The sequence below is a fragment of the Monopterus albus genome, unplaced genomic scaffold, assembly GCF_001952655.1.
Source record: "Monopterus albus unplaced genomic scaffold, M_albus_1.0 scaffold71.1, whole genome shotgun sequence".
Lineage (NCBI taxonomy): Eukaryota > Metazoa > Chordata > Actinopteri > Synbranchiformes > Synbranchidae > Monopterus > Monopterus albus.
Window position 1 is genome coordinate 374,117 of NW_018127951.1, and position 14,999 is coordinate 389,115.

The window sequence follows — 14,999 nt, forward strand, 5'->3', positions numbered from 1 at the left end:
TCTACCCAGTCAATACCTTTAGTGAGTCCACCATCCTGAAGGTCACAGGTTTGACCTTGGCAACAAACAAGATGCCCTTAAGCAAGTCACAGTCAAACTCTTATTTTTTAACTTCTTATATGTTGAACAAACTGAAAGACTGAGAATACACTGTAAATACAAAAGACAAAGAGGATAACGAACACATGAAGGGTTACTGTATGTTGGGGAATGTGAAGGCATGAAAACAGTGAGGTGAGCAAATGGAGAAAATGAATTGATGGGTGGAACTGATCTTGTTAACTTGAGGCAGTGGTGCACAACTAATTGCATAAAACAGAGCCCAAAGCTGCAGGTCAGACAGGAAGAGAGCAAGGGAGGGAGGCAGAGAGAGCAGTGCGAATGATAATGGCGAACAAGGGGCAAGGGCAAAATGCCAACTGACTTCATTAAATGCAAGATGAATTCAAAGTTGTGTGAAGTATACTGCTGCCAAAGAAATAAAGAAAGCAGGAGGACTGGGCATTGTTTATAACTGCTGAGTCAATTTCCTGTTTGTCTTGACAGAGATCCGGGAGGCGTTTAAGGTGCTGGATCGTGACGGAAACGGTTTCATTTCCAAACAGGAGCTGGGTATGGCCATGCGGTCTCTGGGGTACATGCCCAGTGAGGTGGAACTGGCCATCATAATGCAGAGACTAGACATGGATGGTGAGTCACACACACATGCATATTCAGCAGGGTGTAAAAATGTAATGTGTGAAGTCGGCTGGGTTGCTCCCTCCATGTGTACAGACTTAAAGAAAAACATAAAATCATGAGGTATATGGTCTCATCAACAGGCAGCTTTGATTTACAGTCAGCACTGTTTTTCTGTGCAGTCTTGGCTATTTAGATACGTAGATTATGTATACCTGGGTCGTGCATAAAGTGTTGATTCATGCGTGCTCGAGTGTGTACTCATCTCAGTCTCAGCCACCCACTGTTCCCACTTGACACATGAAAGCACCAGTGAAACTGATGCCAGGAGAGAACAACCCATTGGAAGATTTATGTGAGAATATTAACATGTTTGCACACATGACATGAATATAGTTATGTCAGATCAAAGTGGATCTTCATATTGGAATGTCAAAAAGTCATGAATGGTGCATTTACTGGTGTATTTTATGTCATAAAACAAGACTTAAAATGTATTGGCCTTGTGTTAACAGACCTGATTTCAGGTGTCTAATCAGAAAACCATTTACTTGAGAGCGAGGGAACTGGAAGTGCAAAAGTGCTAACTCATTTTCAGGTCTTAGGACTCACTATTGTGGCACTCTATAAATCCACAGTGCTTATGGTTCCTGCTGTGAAATTAGTGAAATCTGAATCAGCTGAGGTTTATCTCTGCAGCACCATCCTTACCTGTGACCTTTCCACCTTTTGTCTTCAAAAAGAAGCCTCTGAGCAACAAGAAAACACAAGCAGTCTTGCCAACAGTATTTGTGCCAAGCTTTTTGTATTTACTGTGACTGACATTTTATAAAGGGTAGACACTTAAAAATGCATACAGCGGGGATAGGAGAATGCAATACGCAATGTCAGATCACTGGGAAAATATTCAAATTCTTCATTCTGTTTTCACAGCCTGTGTGTGATAAGAGCTTTTCAGTTTCACTGTGGAGACAGAAATACTTGACAGAAATGTTCAAGGCTAAATATTAAACTTTAAAAAGTTGGACTGGTTTTATTTCTCTTCCGACTCCTCTCCTCTGCTGAGAATGTCAGGAGACCACAGTGGCTGTTGTTGCGCCACAGGGTCTGGTCTTGTGACATTTTCTGTTGCTGCTTTAAAAAGCAGGCAAGGCTCTTTTGGAACTGAGGAAGGTCGCAGCAGCTTTTGTTTCAGGAGGTCTGTCAAGTGTTATGCTGTTGGTTTGTTTATTCACTTAGTTCTCTTCTTTCTTTCTGTCTCTGTGTAGTGAATCTCAGTTTGTTGGAGTTGTTTGTTTAGCATTAAATGACACAGGTCAACTTGTTTGTATTGATTGATTAGCAAAATAGGTGTTATTGAATCTGAGAACTGGCTGGCTGCCCAGCAGGGCGGTCTTGGGGTTTGTTACTTTGCCAAAAGGCTGTTCGCTCAGATATTGTCCAACAGGTTTGACAGTGCATGGGGAGGAGGGTATTGGCAGGTTTATGAGGGTAAATGATGGTGATTGTATGTTGGCTGAAGTAGGCAGCTGTGAGGATTTAGCTCGATCCTGATCCCAGCAGCCAGTTCCATACGATCTCCAGAAGAATCTGGTAGGTTAGCAGCTCTGCTCATCTCTGCTTTCAAGCCAATCCATGTGAATAATATTAAGCCATATTTTCCCTTCATGGAGAGTTGTGATTACTCCTTTTTGTTCTAGATCACAGCACTGCAACACCCTCTGGGTTTCATTAGATTACATGCACTCTTCTTAAATATCAACAGATACCAACACTGTGTTAATGCTCCCTAGTGTCTTTTATTTGATTTGAACTAACAGGAGCAGGTTTTCACATCTTACTTTTGTTTTGTGTCATTTCCACTTGAAACATGATGCTTAGCTGTGATATAACACTGGTCAAAAGTCATTTAGTGACTTTGTGCATAATGCTGAGGTGCCACAACCTGCTGATGCATCAAAGCAAAAGACAACATGCAACCATAATGTATTAGGAAAGCAAACCAGGTTTTTATGTTGAACCTTGAATATTCAATAGTATTATCCAGTGTTGAGGGTTGCTTTTGTTTTATAGTTAAAACTTTTATGTGCTGTGGTACAGACAACTGGTACAACATGAAGTAACAGGGAAAAAATTGAGAGCTTTCAGTTTTTAGAAAAAAATCACCTGACTGTCAGCAGGTTTTTAAGGTTAAAACTATTATGGGGTGTGTTATGAATCTCCAGACTTTAAAACAGCCAAACAGACACAGTGTTCATCTATATGTATGAGTATTTGTCCTGCATTGCACAGTTTTTTGACACCACTGGCATAAAATTGCTGCAATTAAGAAACATAATATTATAGATATAATAAACAGTGACAAATGTAATTACAAAGACCACTAACTGTTACAGTACCACCATCAGTAATGCAGTCAGGCCAAATGGCAACGAGGTGAGATTCTGATATAAAAATAAGGGTGCAGTCATTGTCTGTTGCAACAAATGCAGGCTGCTGCTATTGTGTTCATTGTTAGACTATTCATTTAAAAGGAATTCCTATCTTGCACTGCTGCTGTGTGGAGAGCTTCCCTTGTATCACCTATGAAAATGAGTAGATTTGTCACAGAGTGGTGTTTTAATTATTGGTTTGTTCATATTCTCCATCAACTGGCTGTTAGCGCCAACAAACGCAGAACATGGTCATCATAGTTCTCATATTTCTGGCTGTTGGCTGCGAGATGTTTCACTCTGTTCACAGCTCGCTGGTAACGTTGTCTGTTTGATGACTGCAGGTGGACAGGTGGCACACAGTCATTTTCTGGTAGAGTTGTTTACTGAAAACAGCTCCCTGTTGCTGTAACCAGGGTGGGTGAGGGCAGTGAGAATGAACCTTACAGAAAATGTGCTTTCACATTACATTCAATCAGTTGTTTCTGATGAGATATTAAAAAAATCACTTGGTGGGGCTTTAAACAACACATGGTTTGTAGCTTGGTCCTCGTATATACACAACTACTTTACCATCCTGTCGTCTTCACTCTTCACTCAGGACGGATGTCTCAGTACTGCTTCTGTCTGTCTGCCCTGCTGAATATTCATGGATACAAGATCCATCCGTCCTGACATCCTTGGTCTCAGTACTGCTTCTGTCTGTCTGGCCTGTAGCCCTGCATTTGCCCTGCTGAATATTCATGGATACAAGTGCAGTCAGTGGCATGGAATGATACGGTGCCAGTATACCCCACGGTGGTCATAACAGTTGAAGCAGGAGCAGAGGAGCTGTAGGCAGAAGCAGATTGAGTCATCCTGTGTCTGTAGCTTTGAGGTTCCAGCCTCATCAGCAGATACAGGAGGAGCAAGTTGGTTGAGAAATATGAGACAACAAAAAGAAGAATCCAGGTACTGAAAGAACAAGAGGGCAAAGAATTCTCTTTCCTTTCCCCTCACTTTAGGTAACTTATCGCTTTGAGTTAGAATTATGTTGAGGTGAGGGAGTTCTGTCTGTGTCATTAATTAGCTAGTTGTGCAGAGTTTTTATACATGTAATTTTTCAGAATTCCCTTAGCCTCTAATGTAAAGCTACAGCTTTCAGTGTAGGTTTGGCTCAGCTAAGCATGAAACCAGACACGCTCTGCAGGGCAGATAAAGAAACCTCAGTGGGATTATGAAAAGTTTTTGTCTGAAGAATAAAAGAATATGATTCAAGAATATTCAGCCACGTCATTATGAATCCATTACTCCGTTACTGTAGTTTGAATTGCTGCCGTCTGCAGTGTTTTGGTGCTTTGCTTTGACAGTAGCTTCAGCAGGTATAAGCAGGCTCCCAGATCCGTGCTAGTGGAATCGGAGTGTGCTGCAGGAAATCCATGTTGTAAGTTAGCTGTAAACTTTGATATGATTCATATTCAGCATTATAGAGCGAGTCAGAGCTGTGTGATCTGAAGGATGATTGTTGTAAATTATATCAAAGATATAAACACCATCCATATTTCCCTTCAAGCCTGAACACCAGGTGTTTCTATAAACACATTGTAGAAAACTTCAGCAGACAATGTATGCAGCCCTAATAGATTCACTTATGTCTGTGCTTTACACTTATTTACTACAGGAAATCTTCAATGCTGTGCGTGTCCTCCCTTTCTCCCAAAAACCTGACTTTATTTTCAGACGTCTAGTGCTACATGGACACATCAGCGATAGTAGGAAGGGAACACCATTTGTTATTCACTCTTCCTTGTCTCTCTCTCCAGACCAGTGAAGATCAGATACCAGTGAGACTGTGTTGTTGCTTTCTGAATGATTTTCACTGTATTTGATGGTAAAGTTAAGACTATACAGTGAGATAAGAGAGCTGAACTAATGCTCAGCCCCTAGAAACAGCAGCCTGGATACTGCTCAAAGCTTCGAAAGAAACAGTCAGATGGATAAGGAGCAGCAAGGAGTTGGGATGAATTTTATGCCACTGTTGGGGATGTTCATGATTAGTTGGTCTAAATCTACAAATATTTTATTATTTAGTTTTTCCTTTATTTAACCAGGTAAAGCCTCATTATCATTAACATCTGTTTTTCAAGAGTGACTTGGCCAAGAGGATAGCTTTGTTACAACGGTAGACACAAACAACACAAATAAGCAAATATAACTGGCACACACTACAGTCAAGGTCAGTACAGTTAAGATGCATAAACAAGTACAACTTTAAAATGATAAGCAATCACACTGGGAAGTGCACCTAAAAACTTTTTTTGCCTAATCCTATTATAACTCTGTGGATCAACGTCTGTAAAATACTGTGTGAGCGTAGGTTACATTGATTACATGTAGGTAAACTCATGGAATTTAAAATTGCTTCTCTCACGATACAGGTGGTGTGTCTTTAGATTCCATGATTATATATAAATAAGAGTGGACCAGCTCAAGAAGAGATTTATATATAAAAACTAACCAATGCAAAAGTCTGTGGACATACAGATATGGCCCTTTAGCAGCAGTATACAGAGTACAGCAGTGTACAAGATTTTCATTGCCAGTAATGAAATGTAAAGCACAACAGTATCCAGCTTCTTTAGGTATTGGGGGAAAAAAAAGTCTTCTGGCTAATTCTGGTGCAGTTACAGTAATGTTTATTAATTTACATTGTCCCTGTTAAATAAACTATTAATTTAAATCAATACATCATCAGCTATCAATAATCTGTCCCTTTTTTCTCATGTCAGGTGATGGGCAGGTTGACTTTGAAGAGTTCATGACGATCCTTGGACCCAAGCTCCTGTCTTCTGAAACGAGAGAAGGCTTCCTGGGAAGCACAATAGACACAATCTTCTGGCAGGTAAAACTTCATCCTCTTGAACTCTTCATCCTCTTGACAACAAAAGTCATCTCAGGACACTTTACAAAGTAGAGTCTAGACCTCATTATCATTATTATAGAGGAAAACCCAACAAATCCCCCCTGAGCAGCACTTGGCGACAGTGGGGAGGAAAAACTCCCTTTAACGGAAGAAACATCCGACAGACCCCGGCTCTTGGTGGGCGGCCTTCTGCCTCGACCGGTTGGGGCGAGTGGATAGAGGAGAGACAAAAGAAAAGAGAAGCAACAAAACACAAAAAGCACCGGGCAGGTTGATTAAGTTAATTGTTGTCAATAAGTGGAGAATGAAAAGCCTCATGTTCTCCACATTTCAGTTAAAGCTGCATGTGTTGTAGAGGGGCTGTGGTCCATTCAACTCAGACTTTAGAGGATCTTATGTTCTGCTTAATATACTGTAGAGCATCTGAGTGATGGTGTAACTGATGATGATAATACATGGCCCTGACAGATGAGCCTTTCAACAACTAAAAGGGCTTTCAGAATTTGAAGAGAGCTGTGATAGATGAATCTGTGGCATAAAACATAAACGACAGAAAATGTTAGTGTGGGATTGAAATGCACTGACTTTGAGTGAGTGAGACAGAGATGAATGTGCAGACAACAGAGTGAGAGAGCACAGATGAGAATGATGACAGATTGAGCAGGTGTGAGGGAAAGAACAGTACATGTGGCACTGATAGTAACTTTTGGCAAGCCTGTCCTCTTGATGTATTATTTGGCTTGACCCGAGCTTTGTCCTGAGCAGGAGCTTGTGGTTTACTCCGAGAAGACATGAGTCTTTGAAGGTATGAACGAACATACTGCTGGTCTTGCATTGACCTTGGCGGATGCAGCTGATGCATGTAAGGCTGGTGGTTGTGAGATGGCTGCCTTGGGGTTTGTTATTTCTGCACTTCTACACACCCACAGCACCAAGCAGAAATTGACAGCAGACACCTCATCTGACATGTAGAGAATATTCAGAGGGAAAAAATGCAATGCTGACTTTGACTTATCATGGATATTTCTCTGCACACCTCACAGATGTGCCTAGACATGAGCCTGTGGAGGTATGAACGAACATGCTGCGCAGTTTTGTGCTTAGTTTAGCTTGGTAATGGACTCTGGTGCATGACTCAGTCTCTTTCGATGTATTCATTTTGTGTCTAGTCGTGCTGCTTGAATATATCTTGTGAAGTAAAAGTTTTCTTGTGGTTTTTAAGCTTGGGAATAGTGAAATAGAAACAGAATTTTGGATTTATACAATAAATTTTACAGTCAAATGAGAAGGAAAAAACATGCAGTGCCTTTGTGTGAGTAGAAGAATGAAAATTCTTAGTAATGCGAGTATACATGAAGAAAAATAACACTATCTGCTTGAAAGCCCACCCAACAGTTCTGCAAACGCTGAATAAATCATCAACCAGGACAAGTCATGCTACTGGCTCATTGTGTCTAATCATCAGCATTCAGAAACTACCCTGTTCTTCTAACTAACAAATGTAGCATGCTTCTCAAAACCGTAAAGTCATATTTCACAGTGATGAAACAAAAGTGAACTTGGACTTAAAGGTTTGTTGTATCTCTGTCAACTAAAAGATATTTAAAGATCTTTTTAAACAGCATTTAATATCATTAGATTACTTTAATGAAAATAGGTTTTACAGATGCAGTGTGTGACATCTGGTGGTGAGGTTGCAGATTGCAATATTCAGCAAAACTCATACATCGTGGTAAACAGCCCTCACTTCCATTACCATAAACGTAGTTCAAATTGCGCACTCAGAAATCAAACGCGGCTGACTTGATCAAGCACGTGTTCCTATGTAGATATAAAAGGCTCGTTCTAGGATAAAGAAAATGCAGAGATTTTTATTTTCTGAAGATTACACATTAATGAATGATGCATACTATAGTCCATTTCTGCTAATTGATCCCTCTAAATCTTACACACTGCATCTTTAAATACTGTTTGGGATGTGTATAAGAAACCTTCACTAATACTAAAATGGTCTGCATAGCTTTTTGAAAGTCAATAGCAGGTTTAAATCTTGAGCTTTACAACAGTACATTCAGTTAACACACTTTATTTTAATGATCGGCCTTTGAATAATAAGAACCTAAAACACGTCTTGAAGAATTACTCAGCTGGTCACGGTGCATTGTAGAGTTATTAGAAGACGAAAAGCAAGCAGTAATTGTTTCTTTTATTTGATTTCAGATCCACAGTTGTCTTTGTGTTCATCAAAGAAGGCTCAGTAGACACTAAGGAGTGAGAACAAAATGCTGGAAGCCGTTCAATAAAAAAACAAGCCTCTGTAGCTTAATGACTGATCACCTCTTTACAGCCTAAGTCAATGTGAATACCCAACCTTTTCCATAAAACGTAAATCCAGACAAGCATACAACAGTGGTGTTGTGCTGAAACCATTTAGCTGGGGGGGGGGGCTTTCTTATTAAAATACAGAGTTATCACAGATTTGACAGTGTTTCACGTATTGCATTTCCTTCCATCTGGCATTTGGTATGATTTTACGATCAAATATTTATTTTTCCCAGACAAAGTTGTCAGAGTTCATCTTCGTCAGAGCAGAGCAGGAGTGTTGCACAAGCAAACCCCGACTAAGATGTAATGTGTTCTGTTTGGCCTTTCTGCAGCATGGGAGCAGTTCAGTTTGTGTCTTATCTGAGAGATTTTTTTCATTTCACTAATGTCAGGCGAGGTGTCATATCCTCACCAGCTGAAGTGATGGGATAATGATTCACCCGCTGTCACTCGCTCACCTTCCTACTCACTCGTATCTGTTCTTGAACAGTTTGTTAATGTATCTCATTAATCTGTCTGAATAATTAGGCTTTCAATTGAACAACTGCAAACATTTTATTTTCCTCTATTTTGCTGAATATCAGGCACATAATTGGCAAAAAGAGGCCTGTGCAGACTCATAAATCATAAACACAATCTACATATTAAGCTCTATTTTTTTATTTACATGTTCTTATGACAGTGGCTTTTTTTTTTTTTTTGATAAATTGACATGACTTTGGGTTCCCCACATGTCACACGCAAAGACTTTACCAAAGGTGTGTGGAATACGTATTTTAGATCAAGGCTGCTCTGTGCTTTTAATAACAGATCAGAGTGCCTTACATTATACTAATGAATCCTTGAGCATAACTGTTACTCATCATTGAGATGGTGATTTGTGTGACTCGAGTACAATGGGGTACATGGCAGCTCTGAATGAGACTGGAGGAAGTGCAGATCATATAAGCACTCTTTTAATTCATAACTTGTGAAAACTCATAAACATTACTTGTCAAAAATCATAAGTCATAACTTGTCAAACACAGTGTGTTCCATCTCTGTGTGCTTGGGATTTGTCACATGAGTTCGCATGTGGAGCACAGAGTGAGCTGAACTGGGTGGATGGTGATATTGGTACTTAACGTACAGTGTCTCAGTCTGGGCAGGGAATAAGTGTCAGCAGATACAGTATCATACTGTTTTTAGAAAGTAATTCAGTTTGAGTATTTCTTTCATGATTGTTGTGAAGACATTTGAGGGTTAGACTTGCATTTTCACCCCAAACCAGGTTTGGCAGTTTATCTTGTGTCTGTATTTGCCCGCACACGTTAAATCTCACTGCTATCCAGTCCATATGGCTGAAAAGTCAGGAATCACTTTGCTTAAAGTCTGTGTCAAAAGTGCATTAAATGTTTTTTATGCTGCTCTATAATTCATGACCACCTTCATCCTTTTGCCTGACTCAGCCTGGGTTCAGTTTCTCAGTTACTCATGCCAGTTATTCTGTGAAGTCGAACTAAACCAGACTAAAGTTTGTCTAAAAGCCTCAGTGAACTTTCTGTGACTAGGTGAGCCTGCTTGGTGTTGGTCTTAATGTTCAGTAGTTTAAAAAGTAAACTTTTGAATAAAGTTTTATCATTTCCAGTCAGCATGAAATACCAGTTGAAGCTCATAACTTCTACATGAAGTTTAAAGTTGATCAACTGTTAATCCTGATGACAGAAACTAAGCATTCACCTGTAAAATCCATTTTTATGTTAAAGCATAGGTATATGCAGAATTTGTGAATCAGCATTGCACTGATATAAAAATGGTCTTCCAAATGTGCAGATCAGTGTTTCTATGTGTTCTGTGGCTCATTGCAGCAGTTTGCGCCCTCCCAGCCGTATCTTATTTATTACTGACTGGTGGTACAAAATTTGGATTACTGGTCTACGCCCGAGCTCAGGAGGAAGACATTGAGGTTTGTCCTGTGCTTGTCATTAGTCATTTTGTCTGACTCGCACATTTTAAAAAGCAGGTGCTGAAGTGGAGTTTGCCAGGATGGTAGTTGTTTCCAAAACTGAGAATTAACCAAGTCCATAAGACAGAATCTCAAGATACAGTATGTAATCTATAGGGGCAATTAATGGTGGAGTTTCTTTAGATATCTACAGAAATCTGTAAAGAACGAACATTATGTTTTGGTGTCAGTCCATGAGAACCACACTGGGATGAATCCATTGCAGAAGAGGCACAATAGAGATCTTTGTTTCTCAACTGATAGTTGTTTTACTCGAACACAGTCCAAGGCAGCAGCAGCAGTTTTGCTTTTTGGATGAAGAGGCTCCGACACAGTCAAACATTTCTCCACTTCCATGACCTTCAAAGTGTTCTCTTATTTTTATGGCACCTTTTTGGCTCCCTTGGTACTGTCATACCTTACTCAGCTGAATCTCATCCTATTAATTATCTCCCAATGTAAAACAACAAAAATTGTAATGAGCACCAAATGAATATGCCTTCTAAAAAGGATTTGTTTGGGTATGTCAATTTGCCAACCATACTGTAAATAAACTAAGATTTGTTGCCTCCTGTTTAATCCCCTGGAGAATCTCTAGCACAGTCTTGGCTATGGATTTTGATTTCTCCTCATATTTTTACAAGCCAATGTCCTTGGAGAGCAATAAATAAATAAATGGATAGCAGTCATCACTAGAACTGATTCAGAAATGTATCAGTACAAGGTTGGTCCAGTGGATCCACAATGTGTCCAACTCTGATGTCAAATTGGGTTTATAGATGGAGAAGCTCAGTGGAGCAAAGCAAATAAAGTAACAGAAAATGAAAATATGCAAGTAAGGTACAGATGTCTCATTTGTACAGTACTGACTGCTCCTTTTTGTATTTACTGTAGATTTTTATCGATTCCAATAGACAAATGGAAAATAGCTCTACTGTTTCACTTTTTGACTTGTTATTTCATCATGTATTGTATTTCATTATTCAGACCAGTGAGTTGGTTCGTTGTCTAGTTGCTTTTGATTAAATGTCCACAATTATTAGGTTTTCCCACTCCTTATCCTAATCCAAGTTCCTCAAACTTCCTTGCTAAATTGCTAAATCATTCGAAGCTGTCTCCTGCAGAACTGCTGATTGTCAGTAGTTCTGCTCCAGGAAGGTAATATGAAGAGGGGCCGGTATCTTCTCTGACAAGCCACCCCCATCTGATGCACTCAAGGCTGCCATGCAGGATGTAAACGCAGTAAGGGTGTTCACGTATCTATTGGAAAAGCAGAGAAGAGAGGAAAAGCATGTTACCTTTGCTATGCATGGTCCTGAATAACAGTAAAAGTGGCACGGAGACATGGTGTTGCTAGCAGCTATACACACTCCCTTCCCCTCCATATCCCTAATCACTCTCCTTCAAACGGTCTGATCTACTTTGAGTATCATCCAGCACAGAGCCTTGGTGGTGAGTTATGGATAATTATCAAAGTGACTCCATTTGTCTTAATCGCACCACGCCTTAGTGCTGTTAGTGCCAGAAACAGCATCATTTTGATCTCCAGCCAGTCTTTCCCTCTGAGCTCTTCACTCACTGTGAAGCACAGCAGTGTCTCCATGATGACCTTCAGATGAGTTTGGCTCTGCTAACTTTGCTTTACACCATGGCGTATATGCAGCGCTTTCAAGTGGTTTTCATTTTTCATTTAATTTTGGAAGGAAGATTTAAATTGTAGTTTAGGTTGTGCTACTTTTCAAGAGATTTGTAGGGTTAAAATTTTTTCCAGTTTCAACTAATTTATTTGTTTGTCCCATCAAATACTTCTGGCAGCAGCTTCTAGTTTTCTTTCATTGTTTTAAATTTTCTCTGGTCAAGGCTGGACATAAATGACAGATACATAAAGTGACCTTGGAGCAGCTTTGAGATCACTGACTGAATGTTGTATGGTCATCTAAACAGCACAGTGGTGATGTTCTTCTAAACATACTCATGAAACATACTGACTCTGGATGTGCATATCGTTTATATGATAGTACTAGCTTGTTTTTATATTGTTTGTATTAGTAACAAAGCCAGCGCTTTTACTCTTCATGCACATTCATTGACAACACAGATATAAATTGTACAGAATATTTAGCCTTTTAAACTGGCTGCTGCTCTCAGATATACTGCTGTATGGTGTGAGGTACTGTGTTTTCATTTGATACTGACATTGTTCCCATGTTAGTGGAAAGCGACAGGCTTCTGCAGGAACATCACCTCTAGGTGCAGAAGGAACTCCACGCAAATAAAGTAGATTCTATACAGTGCATAGTAGAAGGCTTAGGCAGATTAAAACCTTAACCATTTGAGGTGCATACTGTGTGCTGAGCAGTGCAGACTTACTGTACCAGTCAGCGTGTTGAGTCAGGCAGAAAACTCGGCTCCTCGCGGCACTGAGAAAGCACGGTTGGTGCTGCTTGATGTTCTGCTGCTTGTTAAGAAGCTGCTGCAGCTGCAGCACCCTCAGACCTCCTGAGAAGTGAAATCTTATTTGACTTTGTATCTTCCTTTGCCAGCAGTCCTTATCATGTGAAGCCACTGCATGATTTTTTTTTTATTTTTTATTTTATTTTTACACTTGCAGGATGTGACACTTTTGTTCCCTTGTCCTCATGTGAGACCGTCCTCCTTATGTTCCAGGCTACCTCAGTGACTCACCACAGCATTAAGTGTCAGCAACACATTACTGCATGTCTATACAGTCACTTAACGTAAAACATACTTGTGTGCACACATACTGTACACACAAAGGGGTGTTTTTGAGTGCCCGGAATATTAATGATGTATCTGTCAATCAAAAAAATGCCTCTGACTACTCTGTGCAGACATGCTTACTTTCCTAGAGGAGAGCGCCTTTTCATTTTTAACTAAGTAATCTCAGCGCAAAATCGTCTCTAGATGACTGGAGAAAGTCATTTGTCAGCTAAATGCAGCTTAAAAGAAAGGCCAGTTTCTCATTGCTCATCATCAAGGATAGATCTGTGTGCTAACATGGCCTGAGATGTGCTTTAACTAGCTGCACTTCAGAATGTCATCAGGCCTGCAGACAGTGAGAATAAATGTATCACTTCAAATGATTTAGGCCTTTTGCTTGTCATTCATCTAACATTTTAGTTTGTTAGGATTTCCTGACACTGTTGGAGTTCAAGTTTTTTATTATGCCTTCTAAGCTGAATCCATAAAACTGCATGAATTAAGATTTTCTCCTGGCATTAATTTGAGTCGGTCCTCAGTGATGCCATTCTCGACATACCTAATGTGGCGTGTCGGTGGAGAAACGTGCAAGTAAGCAAGAGGGGTGATAGATCTTGTTTCTTTCTCCTACATCTCCTGTTGGATTTTTCTATGCTTAACATTTGAAAGAGAAGAAAAAACTGCAAACTGGCAAAATCCAAGGTCTCCACTGTACATGTCCTCATTCCAGGTGCAAAGGTGAAATGAGCTTTGTGTTTGATGTATCAGTCCTGTTGTGGTTTAACTGGATTCAATCCACTCTTTGGTTGGATTGGGTATTAGGCCCAGATGAAAACAAAAACCACTTTTTGATGAGAAGTTTGGTTTGTCATCAGTTGAAAGGTGTTGCGTGATTTCTGTTGACAGGAACTGTGGCTACCCTTTGAATATTATCACGTTTGGATGGAGGTGCAGTCGGTTGTTAAAGCTCTAAGTAAAACTCTGCTCAGAATTAGTTTTGTCTCCCCCTTTCCCCTCCATGTCTGTGTCTCTTGCACTCTGATTCATTTTTTTTTGTCGTTCTTCTCCCATAAAGGTAGTGAATTGCATGAGGCAGAGCATATACATAGATCTTCAGAACTCCACTAATGAGGACCATGACCCTCAGGCATCTCCTCTATAATGTGCTCCACTCCAGGGGTTAATTGGACTAATTTCTCCTTGATTAATCATACTGACAGTAATTGGCTATTGATAGCTTGCTGGCTTTAGGCATTTCTCTTTATTTCCTTGCTTTCTTCAGATTGACTCCAAGTTTAAGCCACCTGAAGTCTGCTGTCCTATGTTGTGCTGGCAGAAAATGAAACGAGTGAACCTATTGAAAGCAAAGTGTTGCATTCTGCACTGAGGTTCAAACAGATTTCCTTGCAGCATTCATTTAATATAGTATCTGATGAGAGCATTTATCTGAGCCTCTCTGATCAGTTTTCTGTCTGTTTGTGACACATGATTAGGTTGTGTGCAAGAAGTTGTTTTTTTTTTTTTTTTTTTTTTTTTTGTCTACCATTCATTTTATCACAGGGCATGTAACAACACATCCTTACTGGAGGTTATCAACAGGCAGCAGTAGTGTCCTCAGGGGCCTGAATGTGTAAATGTGTTGGTTAGTAATTTTCATCAGTGCCACATGTCTCTGGCCATTACCGACCTGATGGAGGACAATACAAGTGCTATGGATGAGAGGAAATACACGATGTGAATATTTATTGACCTAAAAAAAGCATTTGACACAATCAATCATGAATTATTAATGGACAAGTTAGAAAAATATGGGATCAGAGGAATGGTTCTGAAATGGATTAGAAGTTATTTGACACAGAGGCGTCAATTTGTGAAGTTGGGTGAATACCAATCGAGTGAGCTGGACATTGTATGTGGAGTGCCTCAGGGTTCTGTTTTGGGACCTAAATTATTTATA

The 14,999-nt window shown here is 39.9% G+C and overlaps 1 protein-coding gene across 5 annotated transcripts in view; it reads left to right on the top strand.

Annotated features, from left to right (window-relative positions):
* caln1 (calneuron 1) overlaps nucleotides 1-14,999 on the top strand; it is a 50,918-nt gene that overhangs the window by 17,095 nt on the left and 18,824 nt on the right. For all 5 annotated transcript variants that reach the window (XR_002275370.1, XM_020605588.1, XM_020605587.1 and 2 more), the window contains exons 3-4: nucleotides 547-690; nucleotides 5,879-5,991. Coding sequence is in view for 4 of the 5 variants with exons in the window: in XM_020605588.1 (XP_020461244.1) it covers nucleotides 547-690; nucleotides 5,879-5,991 (257 nt within the window). In the remaining variant the exon portion in view is untranslated. The remainder of the gene's footprint in view (nucleotides 1-546; nucleotides 691-5,878; nucleotides 5,992-14,999) is intronic.